The 17,993-nt window shown below is 47.3% G+C and overlaps 1 protein-coding gene across 12 annotated transcripts in view; it reads left to right on the forward strand.

The window, feature by feature from the left end:
- The window catches only part of NCOR2 (nuclear receptor corepressor 2), a 446,369-nt gene that overhangs the window by 169,226 nt on the left and 259,150 nt on the right, over positions 1 to 17,993 (forward strand). For all 12 annotated transcript variants that reach the window (XM_075012373.1, XM_075012370.1, XM_075012376.1 and 9 more), the window contains exon 4: positions 3,343 to 3,523. In XM_075012373.1, coding sequence (XP_074868474.1) covers positions 3,343 to 3,523 — 181 coding nt within the window. The remainder of the gene's footprint in view (positions 1 to 3,342; positions 3,524 to 17,993) is intronic.

Consider the following 17,993-nt stretch of genomic DNA (forward strand, 5'->3'; position numbering starts at 1 on the left):
GGAGCGGAAGGATTTTGCTGGGGCCAGGAGGTAATGGCTGAAGCCCTCTCCCTGCCCCCCCAGGGCAGAGCGCCACCTCAAACAGCCAGTGGTCAGGGGCTGATGGCAGACAGGGGAGCCTGCCTGAGTGAGCTGCTGGCCTGGAGCTGCTGAGGTAAGCGCCTCCTGCCCAGAGCCTGCCTCTGGCACTGCATGCCAGTTCCCGCCCACTCTTCACCTGCTCCTCGACCTCTCTCCCAGGCCAGAATCCTCTCCTGGACCTTGCCCCTAATCCCCTGCCCCAGGTCATGCCCCGCACCCCAGGGAGCAGCTTTCTCTGACCCTGCACCCCAGTGTCCCATCTCAGGACACAACCCAGCCTTCATCCAAACTCCTGCTCAGACCCCAGGCCTTAGCCTGCACCCTCGTCCTCTACCTCAAGCTCCCGTCTTCACTCAACCTCGGTCCCAGACTCCACAGCACCTCTGAAAATGCAGCCCTTCACCACTTACCAAACTCTTGGGGCCCTGCCCACCCCGCTCTCAGCCTGGAATTTGGTTGTTTGTGTGGCTGTCCTAGGGCAGTCCTTACAGCCCCTGGTGCCTTACACAGCTCAAGCACCTGCGCCCCCCACATCCTCCACTGGGCAGCAGCTCTGCAGGGGGAGACTGTGTTTAGGGCTGTGGGGACAAGAACAGGGCAGGAAGGCTGATGCGGAGACAGGCTGAAGGGGGAGCAGTGTAGCCCTCCAGCGCTGCGGGGCCAGGCAGAGGATGAAGGGCCTGCGGGATCCTGGCCACTGGGGCTGGCTGGCTGAGCGGGAGTCTGGGGATTCAGCCACTTGTGGCAAGGAGGAGGAGCAGGGGGTGGGGTTTGGGCTGCTAGACCTGGGAGGTGAAGTGGGAGCTGAGAGGCTGGACCACCTGGGCCAAGAGGTGGGGTAAGGGCTGGAAGGCAGGAGGTTGGGGCTACTTGTCAGCCAGCACTGGGTATATGCAGCATAAGGCATTGCTTAATTTGGGGCACCATGGTGCCCTGTACAGCTGCATACTCAGTGTATGCCTAGGTGTGGCCCTGGGCTGCCCTGCACGTTACAAACCCTACATATCCCCACGATCCTCTGCCCCGTCAAAGGTTATTTCTAGAAACAGTAAAGGATTTGAAATGTTCTCGTGTGGTTCCATTACAGTTTCCACAGGAGAGTCTTGTGCTAGGGAAAACAATGAGCTGTTGTTATTAATGGCATTGGGTTTTAGCTGGGGAAAAATAGTTGACCCAAGTGTGAACTGAGAAGACTTTTTACCTCTTGCTATTTGTGAGTGGTGCAGCTTTATCACTGAACCAGCACAGGGGCATGTGGCTACTGGTAATTTCATTTACTCCCCTGAAGGTGGTAATTCCAACTTTGTTCCAGCCTCCCCCATTTTAAAAATAATCAATTCACTGGCAGCGGAACACACATTTTTTCCATGTTGTAGTTCAGGGTATTCATTTATGCCATGTTCATTATGGGTGGCTGCTCAGGTAACATGAATTAGCCAAACACACTAAACACTGAGATTCAGCAGCTCAGACTTGGCTGGTTGGCCATTTGTAACCCTGTGAGGATGTGGACAGTTGGGGGGTGGAACGATGCTGTTATATTATTCCACAGGAGCAGCTTCACTGTTCCGGTTTACAGTGAGGAAGGGACAACAACTTAGGCAGATTCTGTAATTATCTGCTCCCAGTCTGTTTTGTGGGATCCCTCCCCATATTGTTTGAGTGCTTCATAAACATGAATATAGCACCCGCAGGAGGTGAGGCTCTATTGTTATCCCCCTTTTGCAAATGAATAAGCCCCTTCATTTTCAGGTCTTACAAAAAGTTTTTTTCTTTTTTTCTTTCAGATTTTCACTCTACTTTTGTATCATTCAGATATATTAAAAATTCCTTGCTTTCTTAGGAAAATACAATACGTTGCGTGATATATATGTGTTACGATGATACAGTTGTCTGCGTGTGTCTGTGAAATAACCTTACTTCAAAATGCAGCGTATTAATTTAGAACATGTTTCTCAGTCAGGGTTACTGTACCCCGGGGGGGTACATCAAGGTTTTCCAGTGGGTACATCAGTTCATTTAGATATTTCCCTAGTTTTTCAACAGGTACATAAAAAACACTAGTAAAGTTAGTAAAATCTACAAGTTCATTCTGCTGCTTCATGTGCCATATGCTGGAATGTAAGTACAATATTTTTATTCCAATTCATTTATTTGATAATAAGATGGTAAAAAGTCAGTAAGTTTTTTCAGTAGCAGTCTTCTGTGATATTTTTGCATGTTTTTGTAAGTAGTCTTTCAGTGAGGTGTAGCTTGGTGGTATATAAAACAAATCTGACTCCTGAAAAGGGTGCAAGAATTCGGACAGGTTGAATGGCACTTGTTTCAAGACCTCAGATTACCTTAGGACCATGTTTCTCAACTGGTGGTACATGTACTTTCAGGGTACATGAGAGAAGTCTGGGGGTACATATATATTTATATTTTTAAAGAGGTACTCTATAAAAAAAGGGTGAGAAATGCTGATCTAGAAGATGCACACAGTCAACAAGCCCCTGTTCTTTGAAGCTTGATTGTGCATCTCCTTTAATGAAAGGGTGTTGAATTTTCACTGTTGTAATGAGTCCTTCTTTTGTAACTTTCTCCTTGGGGAGAAGCAGCGTGGCCAGACTCAGTAAGTGCTGGGTGCTATGACACATGATGGAGCAAATGCTCTAGAAGGTAAATGTTTCACCGCAGCCCAGCTATCAAGAACCCTGGCTCCCGTTACACAAAGTGTTTTGAAGATTGATGGATCATACAAAGCCCTTTTGTTACTCATGAGGAAAATATCCTCCCTTCGGGGAAGTGTAAATCAAGTAAACACTTTATCCTCTCACAATGGGTTATAACGCTTTAGGCATTCTTAATACAGTAAATTCTTTCATATCCGGCAGCCCTGAGACTGAGAGAGTGCCAGATATTCAAACATGCTGGATAATAGAGAGGTATACCTAGCAATGGATAACACTAAAGAAAAACAAGATTAGATATTAAGAAACAAAAATGTATGCAGAGTACTTTATTTACTAACCACAGTAGCATTGTACACTGTAAACTTTATACTGTATTTGCCGTATTTATTTGTATTTACTTTCACTATACTGTTCTTATGGAAAACATAACTAAAATTTAGTTATGGTTAAAAGTCAAAAGGTTGTTTGAGAGTTCCGGATGATAGAATGCTGGACATGAAAGGGTTCATTCACCTTTATGTGGGAGCCCTGTGTCTGCTAGAATGGCCACTTGTGACTCTAAAATTGCCTCTGTCTTTCTCCCCAGGTCTCAGGATTTACACCTAAGAGCCGAGCCCCACTCTTATCTGTCTGACATGAGCAAACCCTCAGACATGGAGTTCATTGAAACAAAACGACCACGGCTAGAGCTGCTGTCAGACCCGCTGATGCGGCACTCCCCTCTGCTCAACCAGAATCAGCAGGGCGGGACGGACGATCTCTCCAAGGTAAGGAAAAGACCTAACGCAGCCTGCAGGTCCAGACCTAGTGTTATATGAAACTGGTGGGAATTGCATTTGCTTTACTGTCTGGCTCCTGCAGGTGGTCTATGGATATGGTTAAGATTTTGTCGCAATTATTTTTAGTGAAGGGCAGAGACAAGTCACGGGCAATAAACAAAAATTGGTGGAAGCCTGTCCCTGGCTTTTACTAAAAATAACTGACAAAAAGAGCTGGTGGGGAGATGATAGTCTGAGATCTTCTGTGGGAGATGAGAGGTCCAGCACCTGCAGTAGCTGGGAACTGTAGAGGGCCCCTCCAGCTGACCACTCCAGCTCTGCCACTCCTGGTCTGAAGCTGTAAATATCAGAGAGGTCTCTGGAAGTCACAGACTGTGACCTTCATGTCAAGCTTTCCCTTGCCTATGGGGACCTGTAATGTTGCTAGTTCCTTGAAGGCTGCGTGTGCTAGTTGCTGCAGTACAGGTGTAGGTTATGGCTCTAGCATTCTGCTAGATGTTGTCGGTTGTAAAGCAGTGACTGGCTGCCCTGTTCTAGGTGGTGTAGGTTTTCATCGTAGGTAGGATGACAGGCATGCGCCTCAAGGCAGAGGATTCCATAGCTGAATCAGGAGCTGCAGTTAGACATCTTGTCTAATATAGGGTCCCCAGCTTGCTGCTCTTATTAAAGCCTTAGCAATATTTCTCCATGCCTGATACAATACCACTGACTTCTGATCTGAGGTAAATGTTCACTGGTATAATCAGCCTCTGCCTGGGCGTCTGACAAGGTACCTCTCCTATGCTCTGGCGTATGATTCTCTCCCTTTCCTGCCAGTGAGTTCTTCAGGAGTGACTGTTAAGATCATCCCTGCTGTGGATACTGTCTGCTTTCCCACTCAGCACCTGTAACCTTGGGAAACGGCACATTGTGAGTGTCCTCTCCTTGCAGCTAATCCCCGTTTGGCTCTGTCCTTGCAGACTCTTGGCCCTTGTTTTCACACTGTTTTTTTTTAGCAGCACCCTAATGTTCACACTTCATCGCATGTCTGGGTTCTTGCACCTTTATATGTGCTAGGTTTGCTTTCGCCTCCCCTATGCGTTTCATGTGCAGAGCCGGAAGTCTGTGATGCTCTGTGTTCATCAATCACGCAGACAAAAGACAGCACTCCTGGGGTCTCTGCCTTGATCCTAGTGGAGAAGGAGTTTTGTGTGTACCTATATAGATATACGTAGGCAGCATGGCTGAAGCACTGGACTGAGAGTTGGGAGGCCTGGGTGCTATTCATAACTCTGCCATTGACCTACTGGGTAATCTTGGAGAAGCTGCTGCTCTTGTTCGGCCTCAGTTTCCCAAAGTCTAAAATGGGGGTAATATACTGCCATTCTTTGGAGAGCGCGTTGAGCTTTTTGGGTGACCTTTACAGGAGGTTGGTGGTGGTATCTTAGAAACAAAGCAAAACAAAACAACCCACCATAAACATTGAGAGTTAGCTTAATTGGCTGTGTTGAGGTAGAGCTACCATTTTTCCCACCTTCCTTAGGCTTTTACAAAAATTAATTACCTTGAATCAGCCACCCCTTATGAAAATAAAAATTAAAAAAAAACCACATCCCATTTCAACTAGTGGGGAGAGTCTTGCTGTTGCAGAAGATAACTGTGTTACACTGGAAAGGGATGTCCCTATAGAGTGGTAAATGCCGACTCTGTCGTGCCGCTTGCTGTGTTTTCGGAGAACCCATCGAGATGAACTGTAGAACCAGTTCCCTGGTAGAATGAGTTGGGTAGTGCTTGAACAGCACTGTTGAATGGGCTGACTTAATAGTATTTATGGTTGCATGTTGGCAACTGTCTCTCCAGCCCAGGAAAAGAAGCAGCACCGTGCCCAAGTCTTTTTAAGGCCCTTTCTTCAGGGCGTAATGTATTGCGAACACAAAATCAAACAACTCTGCTGACTGGACTATCTCCAGAGGCATTTCCCTTGCTACCTTGGAGGGAAAAGAGAGGAGACCAATCTCTCCCATCTGCCTTCCCTTTCCCTTGTGTATCCCTTCCTACTGACCATGTGAGAGGTGGGGGATTCCTTGACCTTTCCTGGCAGCTTTTGTCATGTGTACATGCCAGCAAATCAATACTACTTTGCTCCATGTTCTTCCTTTTTAACTTCCCCCTAGGTTTGCTTTTTACTTTGAGGAGGCAGAACTTTCCTGCAATTGGCATCATATCCTCTGGCAGCTTCTGCACTGTGTTATTACCAGGGCCAGAATGGCCTTTCATTAGGGTTGCTGAAATATTTTAAGGGAGGCAGCATTATCTAGTGGGTAGAGCATCATATTCAGATATAGGTGACCTGGTTTTTATTCCCAGCTCTGCTATTGGCCTCTGAGTGACCCTGGGCAAGTTACATTACAACTCCCTACTATAGTTTCTCCATGTATAAACAGATGATAATACTGGCTTCCTTAGCAATACACCCAAGGAAAACATTTTATACAAGAGCAGAGTGGTGGAATAATAATAATAATAAAACAAAGCAGCAGAAATGTAGCACTTCAAAGACTAACAAAATGATTTATTCGGTGATGAGCTTTCGTGGGACAGACCCACTTCATCCGATGAATCTCATTTCCAGGACAGACTGACATTTATAAGTACAGAGGAACAAAAAGAAATCACAATAAAAACTGACAAATCAAGTCCATAGGACTGAATGAGGGGGTGTGGGGGAAGGGGAATGTTAAGTGTCCAGCCTGAGGTAATTAAGAACATCAAAGGAAGGGAAGCAGTCCTGGTAATGCGTTGGGTAATTAGCGCGTCTGTTCATACCACGTGTTAATGTGTCGAAATTGAATGTGAATGCCAATTCAGAAATTTCTCACTGTAATCTCTTTTTAAATTCTCTTTGTTCTAGGACGCAAATTCTCAGGTCTTTAACAGAATGGTCCACCCCATTGAAGTGTTCTCTGACCAACTTCTGTGCATTGAGATTCCTGATATCTGCTCTGTGTCCATTTATTCTTTGGTGAAGGTTTTGCCCAGTGTGCCCTACGCATATAGTGGCAGGGCATTGGTGGCACACAATGGCATATATAACATTGCTGGAAGTGCATGAGAATGTTCCTTTGATCTTGTAACTAACATGATTAGATCCAGTGATGGTATCTCCAGAATAAATATGTGGGCAAAGTTGGCAGCGGGGTTTGTTGCAAGGAAAAGTTCCAGGATTAATATTACTGTTATGTAACCTGTGGTGGCTGGTAATAATCTTCCTTAGGTTAGACGGTTGTCTATAGAAGAAGACAGTTCTGTCACCTAGGGTCTTCCGGAGTGTAGCATCATGATCTAGAATAGGTTGTAGGTTTTTAATGATGCGCTGCAGGGGTTTGAGTTGGGGGCTATGGGTGATGACAAGTGGTGTTCTGTTATTGGTCTTCCGAGGCCTATAATACAACAATAATACCCAGAGGCTCCCTTAGAGTTGTAACATCCCTTGTTGGCTATTTATTTTATTGCTTGTGTTTTATATGGAAATGTCTTTGTTTTGGACTGGCAACTAGTAGCATATTAACTGGAGAGAGAAGGGTCATTCTGAAAAGGTGACTAAGGAACAGAAGTGGCAGAACCAAAGTATTCAGACCGAAGTAGATTTTGTTTGATATAGATTTAAAAATATTTTGTAATTACGTATTGAGGTAAACAATTGACTTTCGCCTTGGCTTGTATGTTCCCAAGACAAGTCAGAATAAATTCCTTGAAAACGGGGTTTATAACGGAAAAGGCACTAGTAGCTTATAAACTAATGCTTTCCATGTAACCCTGCAAGGCATTAAAGACCTCTTCTGAGACATTCAGTAGTCTCGTTTCCTGCGTTTTCCTATTCATTTCTCTTCCATTGTGTGGTGGCTTGGCAGTGCCACTCAGAGGTAGACTTCCTCAAACAAATCTCTCCCTTCCTCTCTTAGAGGCAGCCGTGGATTTAGAAATTTATGGAATGACGAAATTAAAGGTTAGTGACCCCTTCAGGCTCAGCTGTCATATAAAATCTCACCAAAAGTTCAGAAAAGGGCAACTAAAATGATTAAGGGGTTGGAATGGGGCCGTATGAGGAAAGATTAAAAAGATTGGGACTTTTCATGTTAGAAAAGAGGAGACTAAGGAGGGATATAATAGAAGTCTATAAAATCATGACTGGTGTGGAGACAGTGAATAAGAAAAAGTTATTTACTTTTTCCTGTAACACAAAAACTGGGGGATCACCAAATGAAATTGATAGGCATCAGACAACAAGCAAAAGGAACTATTTCTTCACACAGTGCATAGTCCACCTGTGGAACTCCTCACCAGAGGATGTTGTCAAGGGCAGGACTTTAACAGGGTCCGAACAAGAGCGCGATAAATTTGTGGAGGTTCGGTCCATCAGTGACTGTTAGCCAGGGTGGGCAGGGATGGTGTTTCAGCCTGTTTGTCAGAAGCTGGGAATGGATGACAGGAGGGTTGATGATTTGCTGTTCTGTTAATTCCCCTGGGACACCTGGCTGCTGTCGGAAGGCCGGATACTGGGCCAGATGGACCTTTGGTTTGAGCCAGTATGGCCCTTCTTATGGTCACTCCGATGACCTCTCGCCCACTAAAGGCTTGCCACACTGGGGCCCGGGTGGAGATTCAGGTGAGATGTCAGGATCATGTTTGGGGCTTGTGTGCAGGGAAGGTCCACAGCCTGCCCTGCATTTGCTTGTGCAGCTGGTCAGGGTGGTGAGCTGGTGAACTGCCAGCTGTGTTTTTCTGGTCTGGATTTCTCTTCATGGCTTTGTTATGGGAACGTTCATCTGTTTCTGGGATTAACCTCTCAGAGTTTCCAGTGGGCTGGGTCGTACAGTTATTAATGAAACTGGCTGGAACTTGTGTTGACCTTGGCAGAGGCCCCAGTTGGCTAGGAGGTGACTGGCAGAAGCATAATCCCTAATTGAGTAATCCAGCCCAAGGGGCGGGTGGGATGGAGCAATTCTTTGCACTCGGAAGGCTGCTGCATGCCAGCAGGATGCGTAAGAGAGGCACATTCAGAAACTTGCTGAGCCCTGCGGCCTGCGTTGAATTCATGAGGAAATGTGAGGCGACATCTCCGCCCCATCAGCTTGTCGATAAGGGATTCAGGGTGAAGCAAGAATGGAGTGAGCACTGTTCAAACCCATGGCTCTCTGCCGACTTCTTATTCGGGAGCAACAGTGCCAAACGTCTGACTAACAAAACTAGGCTGATAACAGGAGCGATCTCCAAAGGACTCTTCTGTAGACAAACAGTTTGTGACTTGTACCCAGAGCCACTGCTCACTTCTGACTTCCCCTCTGCAGATTTTAGTCTTTCATTGAGACAATGTAGAGCCACGTTTAATAAATGGGGCTGCTTTTCAGACAGCTCTGGGACCTCCCGGCTTATGCATGCTGTCCTTTAATTCAGGATAGGTCACAGAAACATGGACAAAAAAGGTTTTTTGTCTGGCTGCAATGATGTCAGCTAATGCACACTAAGTGGGGTCATCCCAGGACCGTAGCTGGATGGAGAACCTGCCGGAAGTCCAGGCAGGGCATTGGAGCTTCAGTGTATGGTAATGTTCTGTCAGACCATGTGGTTTTGTATGAGGTGGTACTGTGGTGGGGTGTGGTTCGACTACACCCGGGAAAGGCCAGCAACTGCAGCATGCAGCCCTGAAGTTTTTGCAGGAAATGGGAAGTAGATTTCCTGTTCCCAGAGCTGGCTCTTGGTGTGTGTACTGGATGTATATTTGGACACACCTAGCAGAGAGCAGACATCTGGCCTCTGCATTGTTTCGAAAAGGAAGATTCATCTATTCACAGGAGTTTAACCTAGAAAGCGGCCATCTGGACACTTGGTTCTGCACCATGCTACGTATTCCTTCATCTGCCTGGGTTTTGCGTTTTGGTGAGGGAGAGCTGGTGGCAGGGAAAGGGTTTGCGATTCAGACTGAGGCATTTCAGAATGATTTCTGGAAAGAGGGGTGGCTTGTTGGCTTTCTGTCTCATTCCAGAGATATTTAAAAGCTGAAATGGTTGCGTTGCTCATATTTTTGCACTGCAGATACTGCTGGCTGGCTCATCTTCTCTCTTCTTTTTTCCTCATCCTGGGTAGAACAATGTTTATTGAGATCCAAACATGTGGATTGGTGTAGTGGTTTTGGCAGCTTCTGGCCTGTTGCTTATCTCGTGTTTTACCCACTTGTGGATCAGCTGCTTTGACTGTCCATGCATCTTTGGCTGCTTGTGGAAACTATGCATTAACTTGCCTGGACAGGAATTGTTTCAGCCGTCACCACAAAGCATTTATTGTGGGTTAGATGTGTGGGCTCATTTGTCAATAACGTGCAGTGTGCAAGAATATGAGAAAGTCCAAAAAGAATATATTGTGTCCAGTTCAAGCGGTAACGAGGCAGAATTTAAAAACCTGAGATGGCACTTGGTAAAGACGCCGGGATTAGCACCGTGCCATAGCAAAAAGTGCTGTCCATGGCCTTTAATAACTACACGTAATCAGGACTTTGGTTTTGCTTGTTATCCAAAAGACAGTACTGTCAAGAGAGCCATGAATCATGTCGAGTAGGGTTAAAGATGCCAGTGCAGTGAGCAACACCAGCATGGAATTATTCACCTGGAAATTCGTGCCTGGAATGCAGGTTTTTATTTCTCACTTCTTTCTGCTCGTTTATGGTGATTGACACTAAAAACAACCATTTAAATTGCCTTTCAAACCATAACAGTGGAAAAGAGATGTGTGTTAAGGCTGGCTGCTTTTTGGGAACCTGCCTCATCGTTTACATAATTAGACCTTTCTGTTCTGTTCAATCAATATTACAAGGTTTTTATAGTGTGACATCTCACCTAATCCGCTCGGGGTGAAAGAAGATCCTTTCACTTCACACGCTGTGCCCCTGTAAGTGGCAGAAATATTGCTCGGCTGTCTGCCTCTGAAGGGAGATGTTACAAGCTGGATGTGCTGCAGATGCCTGTATGATTTATATATATGTAGATGTGCCGTAGCTATGAGGCTTCTGAAGTCTGCTGCCACTTGAGGATGACGGATCTCTTGAGCCCTGCTGTGATTGCCAGCATTCTCACATGCTGAACAGGTTTGCTATCAGCACTTCCTCTAATTTTTTCCATTTATGGGCAAAATAAATTTTTCTACACGCACCAAGGCATGAGCAGAAGAGCACCACCAATAGAAACACAGGCTGCCCACCTGGGGGTGCCTGTGGGTGCTCTGCTAATCAGCTGAGTGACACCTAGATCTCTCTTGGGCGGCTGCTCAAGCACTCCGCATACAGGGAGCACTGGCTGATGTTTGCCTCTCACCAAACACCGCGATGCCTGGGGCTTCCCTGCTAGCTCACAGTTCAAACAGCAACCAGAGAGTTAGTTTAGAACCGAAACTGATTTTTTTTCCCTCTTCCCTCTCTAGCTGCCTGTTAGTTCTGTCTTTGTGCTGCGGCCATGTCCCGTTTTGTGTCTGTGCAGTGCCTAGCACGGTGTGGGTGTTACCGGGAATGAATCATGCGCAGTGGTGATGCCATGCTGTGTCCGTACCTGTGACTGTGCAGCCTTTGTGTGCAAGTCATGAGAGAAGTTAATGTCTGTTATGATGCAGGCTGGATGCGCTTTGCACGTGGTGGTGGTGTGTGTATTCCATACAGAATCCTCCTGTCATAACAGCTGGAAAGCAGCAGGGGGGATGCTGGAATGCTCGGTGGGGTTTGCAGGAAGGAAAGACAGAGCTGGGCTTAGCAGAGAATGGCAGCTGTCCTCTGCACATTGATATATTTAATGCAGTGACATCCCTCGCTGAACTGAAGTGACATCACCTTCTGGTATTTCACAGGGGCTTGTCTGTTAAAGAACACCCCAAGTGATGACAACAAAAGGGGGCTCTCTGGTGGCAAAGGCCAAGTTGAATAACGCATTCAGAAATACCCCATAATGCAACTCAGCTTTTCTAAGGTGGGAGCTGTTTGATTTCTTTTTTTTAAGCTGGAGAATGGACATTGCTTTGTTCTGTGATCAAATGTTTTGCATTTGCACTGCCCAGAGAGAGCGGGGAGTTACAGGCTAATGGGCACTTCTCCCCTGCTAGAAAGCTGATGCCAGCTGTATGAGCAGAGAGGAGGGTCATTTGAGGACAATCTGACAAAACTTTGCTTGTTCAGACACTGGCTACAGGCCTAATCATAGAACACAAGAACAGAAAGGGATCTCAAAAGGTCATCAAGTCCAGTCCCCTGCCTCCAGGGCTGGACCAAGCACCCTCTAGATCAGTGTTTCTCAAACTTTTTAAGGTTATTTTATAGCAAACCCTGCAGACCAGAAGATGGGAGATCAGCTCTACTCCTTGCTTGTAGCATTTTGATTCCCTACCACTTCCCTATCAGCTCCACAGTTATGGTTTCCTGCTTCACAATTAAAATCCCATTATGGTGAACACCTGCAGTGACTTTATCCTCAGAGCAGCGGACTGGAGTGTTTCACCTCCTACACCAGAGCCAGGGAACTGCACGTGTGCTGGCTGCTTGCAGCTGGTCAGGGCTAGCCGCTGGCAGGCTGCAAGATGCTTTGTTTTCCTGGGCATCCACTGGCACAAAGTTCTGCAGCTCCCAGTGGCCGCAGTTTGCTATTCCCAGACAATGGGAGCTGCAGGTAGCACTGTAGGCTAGGCCACCGCTTCCGGCTGCTCCTGAGGGCTGGGAGCAGTGAACTGCAACCTTTGGTACCTGCAAACAAAGCATCTGGTGGCGCTCTAGCAGCTGCCCCTGACCAAAACCCTTAGGGTCTGCAGGGTGGAGGCTCCCCACCCCTGTCCTACACTATTACACTTTCTAGATTGCTTTTCAACCTGCTTCTCTGACATGGGAAGCGTCTCACTTCCACTCCTCCCTCGCCCATTAGCTGGGGGTCAGCGCTGATGGTCTGCTTTCTGTCTCTCTCACATGCATGCGGTCTCCCAGCGGATACTTAGAAAAGGCTAGTTTATGGAGGAAATCCTGCTGTCTTTGTACTGGTGTTGTGGCTAACCAGGGCTGAAGGGAGTACAGAAATGATGAATAGGAGGCCTTTATGTCATGTAATGGTTTTCCAGTTTGTGTGTGTCATGCATGGATGCTAGCTCATATGCAGTCAGCCCCAGCTACAGCTTATCCATGAAGAGGTAGTAACATTTTATGTATGCCATTAGTGTGGGTTTTAATCATTGAAAGCTCTGTGTGTGTGTTGTCTGTCTTAGTTTATATATAAAATACACACCTGTTAGTAATTTTCAATGAACAGCTGCAACAAACAGTAGGCACGTGTGTTTGTATATAAACGTATACACACTATTTAGAGGTCTGCATAATGTTAAATACATATAAATACGCATGCATGTGTAAGCTGGTAGTGTTAAGTAACCGAGTACCATGTCAGATAGTACGTAACATAAAAAATATGCTCTGATATACATGTAAGCAGTATTTGCAAAGTCGCCTTAGTTCGGTGATCCCTGCCAACAGCTGCACGAAGAATGGGTATCAGTCCCCAGGAAACTAAATATTGGTTTGAGCAGATATGCATGCACTTGGAGATATCACCAGTGTTCATGAATGCAGCATAAACTCTGATTGGAGTGGGGCAATTTGATTGTAACGGCCCCAAAAGGGAGGTTTATTATTGCTTTCTTCCAAATGCCTGAATTTTATTAGCTTCAGTCATTCTTGGCAGAGCAGTGGAATGGGATTTTATAGTCAGCAAAGGAAAGGCAAACACAGTAATCATTTCACAGCCCTGCGCCTGCCAAACCAAGATGGAAATTCCAGCCTTGGTGGGAAGCTGCCGCTTTGCTAACGGATAATAACAAATTCGTTCTCAAGCTTAGCCTCGTTAAAGGATCTATGAGGTTTTCTTAAACTTCTTTGTTTTACAGTTGCTGCTGCTGAAATAGAGTGGATGTCAGTTTACATGTTCAGGGACTTCTATTTTTTGCAGTCATTAGCAGACTGAAACGCTGGTTTCCCCTTAGCCTCTGCAAGTCTTTTGATCTGGAGGCCATTTGGCAGCATTTGGTCTTTCAACTGATGGTGAAATAATATTTTTTGTGAGCTTGCTGTGAAGTCTGGAGAAGTGCTGACTGTAACATGGGGTATTCTAAACCTGAGGTGCTTTAGCTTCTTCCAAGTGAAAGCAATGCAAAAGCAACAGTCTGTCAAACCCAGAATATGAAGGAATTTCACCAGTGGGTTAGCTGTGAGAATTGGGATAGCGTGGTCTCTTCTTCTCGATAACAAATAGGATGTCTTCCTATCACCCTCCTATTTGTGAGTCTGTTAATGCCTGACGAGCCCGATTCTGGAGCTGCAGGTCTTGTCTCAGAAAGGGCAGGTGCTAGTAGCTGTTGGATGGGCATGGGGCAGTTTTTGACACTTTTCTCCTTCTCCACCTCTCCTGACGCTAGTGTGATTGGGTTCAGGACCAGGGCACGAGGGCGTTCACCTGGCCAGTTCTCCAGGTCAGCCCCCATCAGTACATCTGCCGGCAAATGGCTGTGCACGCCCACCTCCTTGGGGCCTTCCTTGTTCCCCCATTTCAGGTGCACCCTCGCCATGGGCACCTTGAAAGGGGTCCCATCAATTCCTGTTATCGTCAGGTGGGAATTGGGTATCATGCGGCCCGGTGCCACCAGCCCGGGTCGGGCCAGCGTCACGTCAGCGCCTGTGTCCCAGAACCCTGTGACCTTTTTCCCGTCTACCTCGAGGTGTTTGAGACGCTTGCTCCACAGAGGTAGTGCCGCCCCCACTCTGTAAACTGACCTCTGAGCATTTGGTCCCCCTGAGGAGCTGGTCTGTGGAGAGGACTCGGCCCAATCCGAGTGCCCACTGTCAGTACCGCCCGCCTTGGCCACCAGCCCCTCTGGCTTCTGGGACTCCACCCAGTTGACTCCATGACCCCCCGGCCTGCTCAACCTGTCTGGGAGCTTGGGGCACTGGGCTGCTCTATGCCCCTTTCGCCCACAGTGATAACAGCCTGGGTCTTGTTGTGTCCCTCGGGCTGGCTGCTCTGTCCAGGCTCTGCTTGGCTCTCTAGGGGGTGGGTGGCTGGCCTCTCTTTCCTGGGCTCGCCCAAGAGGTGGTCCCCTCTGTCTTACGGTCAGGAACCGGTGTCTCTGAGATTCTCGGTCTCTCCGGGACTCCCTCTCCCTCCGGGACTCCCTCTCTTTGTGGGGCTCACTTTCAAACCTGGCCCGGCTGTTTGTGAAGTCATCTGCCAGTTTCCCTGCATTGTGTGAATCCCCTGGCCTCCGGTCCACGAGCCACACCCTCAGGTCAGGTGAGCACATCTCGTAGAATCGCTCCAGGACCACCAGCTCGATCAGGTCCTCTACGGACTGGACTCCCATTCCGAATACCCACTTCCGGTAGTATTGCCTCAGGCGGGCGGTTGTATCTACATGGGTTTCCTCTGGCCTCTTCTGCGCCTCCTGGAACTTCTTCTTGTACATCTCCGGAGTCAGCCCGAACTTATGCAGCAGGGCCTGTTTGAACCATTCGTAGTCCCCAGGCTGTAGCCCCTCCAGCTGGCTGAGCACCGCTGCGGCCTTCTGGCTTAGCAAGGGGGTGAGGTGCCGGAGCCACTCAGCTGGGGGAACCTCGGGCAACTCACAGGCTCGCTCAAAGGCAGTAAGGAACTCCTCGTCTGCCCTGTGATGGGATCTCTCAGATTGCGCTACCCCTTCACGGAATAGTGCTCTGCACTGGGGACTGTCCTGGGAAAGGTTCTCCCAAATGTCGATACCGATGCTGTACTCTTTTCATGTGTGCCTTCAGCATGTCTTTAAACTGCTTCCTCTGGCCCCCAACGCTCCTCTGTCCTCCTTTCAACCCTCAAGACAGAATCTGTTTTGGGAGGTGCTGATCAGACATCCAGAGTATGTGACCAGTTCTACAAAGTTGTTGGGGAATGATTGTGGCTTCAATGCTGGTCATGTTTGGTACTTCCAGGATGCTAGTGTTCTTGCACCTGTCCTCCCAAAAGATAGTTAGGATTCACCTGAGGCATCATTGATGATATTGTTCAAGTGCCTTCAGATGATGTTTGCATGTTGTTCAGGCTTCACGTGTGTACGGTGATGTTAGAACAACTACTGCACAGCATACAAGGAGCTTTGTCTTTGCACAGGTGTCCTGGTTCTCAAAGACCCTTTGTTGCAGGCAGGTGAAAGCAGAGCTTGCTCAGCTCAGACAATGCTGAATTTCTGTGTCAATTTAGTGGAAAGATGACTTCCAAGGTATGGGAAAATGTTCCACATTTTCCAGCAGGTCTCCGCTGACTTCAATAGAGGGTACATGAGAGTGTCCTGTTGGTGAAGCACCTCGGTCTTTTTGATGTTCAGAGAAGGTGCTTAAGTGTGGTATGAAGGGCTACGTGATAAAGCGCAACAAGCATGTTGTCATCCGCATACTGGAACTCCATAATCGAGGTTGTAGAGGTCTTGCTTTTAGCCTCTGGTCTCCTGAGATTGAAAAGCTTCCTGTTTGTTTTATGGGCCGGGGTGAGCAAACCTTTTACATCATGCCTCACTTTTTCACCCCAGCAACTAGCAGCTTCCCCCATCATGCTCCCTGGCCTCTCTAATGTAATGCAAATTGATGGAAATTTCAGTCAGGTTCATATAAACCCCACCACCATCACCTTTTGGCACATGTAAGAAAATAGGTATGTTGAATGTAAAAACTTTATTAGTCATTATATACATGCATATACACATACATAAAAACGGTAACATTTTAACACTGCTAAAGAGATGGGTGAGCCTGAGACCCAGCAGCCAATCATGCTGCACCCTCGTTATGAAATTTCATGCCTCCCCAAGGGGGACCACCCCTCACTTTGCATACCTCTGCTGTGGACAATCTTCAGGCCATTTGGAAGCTTGCCATTAATGAGATAAAAGGTCACGGTGACGAAAATTTAGAACAGTAGTGGGGCAGCGACACGGCTTTGTTTGACTTTCATTTTGACCTCAGAGGGGTCACTTTGCGATCTGTTGTTGCTCGACACTGTGGCAATCATGTTGCCATGAAGCAGCCTCAGGATGCTAACATTTTTTGGGAAAGCTGATCTTAGAGAGGACGTTCCATAGGATGCTACAATTGAGTTGAATGCTGTGGTCAGGTTGATGAAACTCATGTATAAGGCCTGACTTTGTCTGCAACATTTTTCTTACAGTTGCCAAACGGTGAAGATCATGTCCGCTGTTGCTTGGATTGGTTGGAAGCCACACTGGGATTCTGGGAGAATTTCTTCTGAGTGTGGCATGAGTGGGTTTGCAAGGACTCAAGCTAAAATTTTCCCTGCTGTTACCAGGAGGGAGATGACATGATAGTTTCCACAGTTCAATTTGTTGCCCTTTTTTGAAATGGCTGATGATGAGTTTGTGCCTGAACTCCTGTGGCATCTGCTCGCTAGCTCAGATTTTGAGACTCAGAACTCTCGGAATCTGAGGTACCTTTGGATTTTGACTACATACAGGTGAACCCATTGGATGTGGTTATCCAGTCGGGGGGGTCGGATGGAGTATGTTTAGGGAACCTTTTCTAGTCCCCTCCCCATGTGGGGTGAACAGAGCGGATCCTGAATAGGGCTGCTCAGTCATGGATGATGCTGCTGGACAGGTCTACCTCCTCAGTGCTTGAAATGGAATGACTGATAGTTGATGTATGTATGAGCTGGTCTGTGACTAAGAGCTTCCAGATTTCACAATCCTGCTCCCATCACCATGTGCCAGTTGCTGTAGGATTTAAGCTTAGGAGAGTTGTACGCCCAGGAGGACAGCTGTGCGTGACTTCTTTTAACATGGGATGACTGTTGCACTGCAGCTGTCACACAGTCCTTGATGGTTAGAAGGCCCAGGTCCAGTGGCATAGGATCCATGGTGTTTGGGAGTCTCTTGTGCGCCTCTGCCTTCACAGCTATTGTAGTGTTATCTTTGCTATGCTCCGCCTGTTCTGCTGTAGGGGACTTTTAGGATCGTTCTTTGTCTTGTCCCTCCCCCTTGACATCGCTGCCATGGATGACCCTGCTGGGAGTCTGAAACTCCCTATGGCATTGCTCTTGGGGTCCTTGGAACACGCAAGCCCACTCGCAATGGCAAGCAGGTGAGCTGGCGAGGAAGGATCGTGTGGTAGGCTGATTTGGACTTGCAGTAGGCTGTAGAAGAACTGGCCTGCTTTTCTCATACTCCCAGCGGGGTCACCCACATCTGCCTTTACCTTAGGCCACTCGCTGACTGGCTGATGTGGAAACATGCCAATTTTAAGAGGCGGTATTTTTCTGTAATGTTATGAGTGAAGGCATTTGTTGGTGGAAGAGGCTGGATCGGGCGTTGGTGGGGGCAGTCACGAGCAGCGTTCCCTGTAAACTGAGCACTTGTGTGGCCACTCAGGACAGAT

Source organism: Carettochelys insculpta, chromosome 18 (assembly GCF_033958435.1).
Source record: "Carettochelys insculpta isolate YL-2023 chromosome 18, ASM3395843v1, whole genome shotgun sequence".
Classification (NCBI taxonomy): Eukaryota; Metazoa; Chordata; order Testudines; family Carettochelyidae; genus Carettochelys; species Carettochelys insculpta.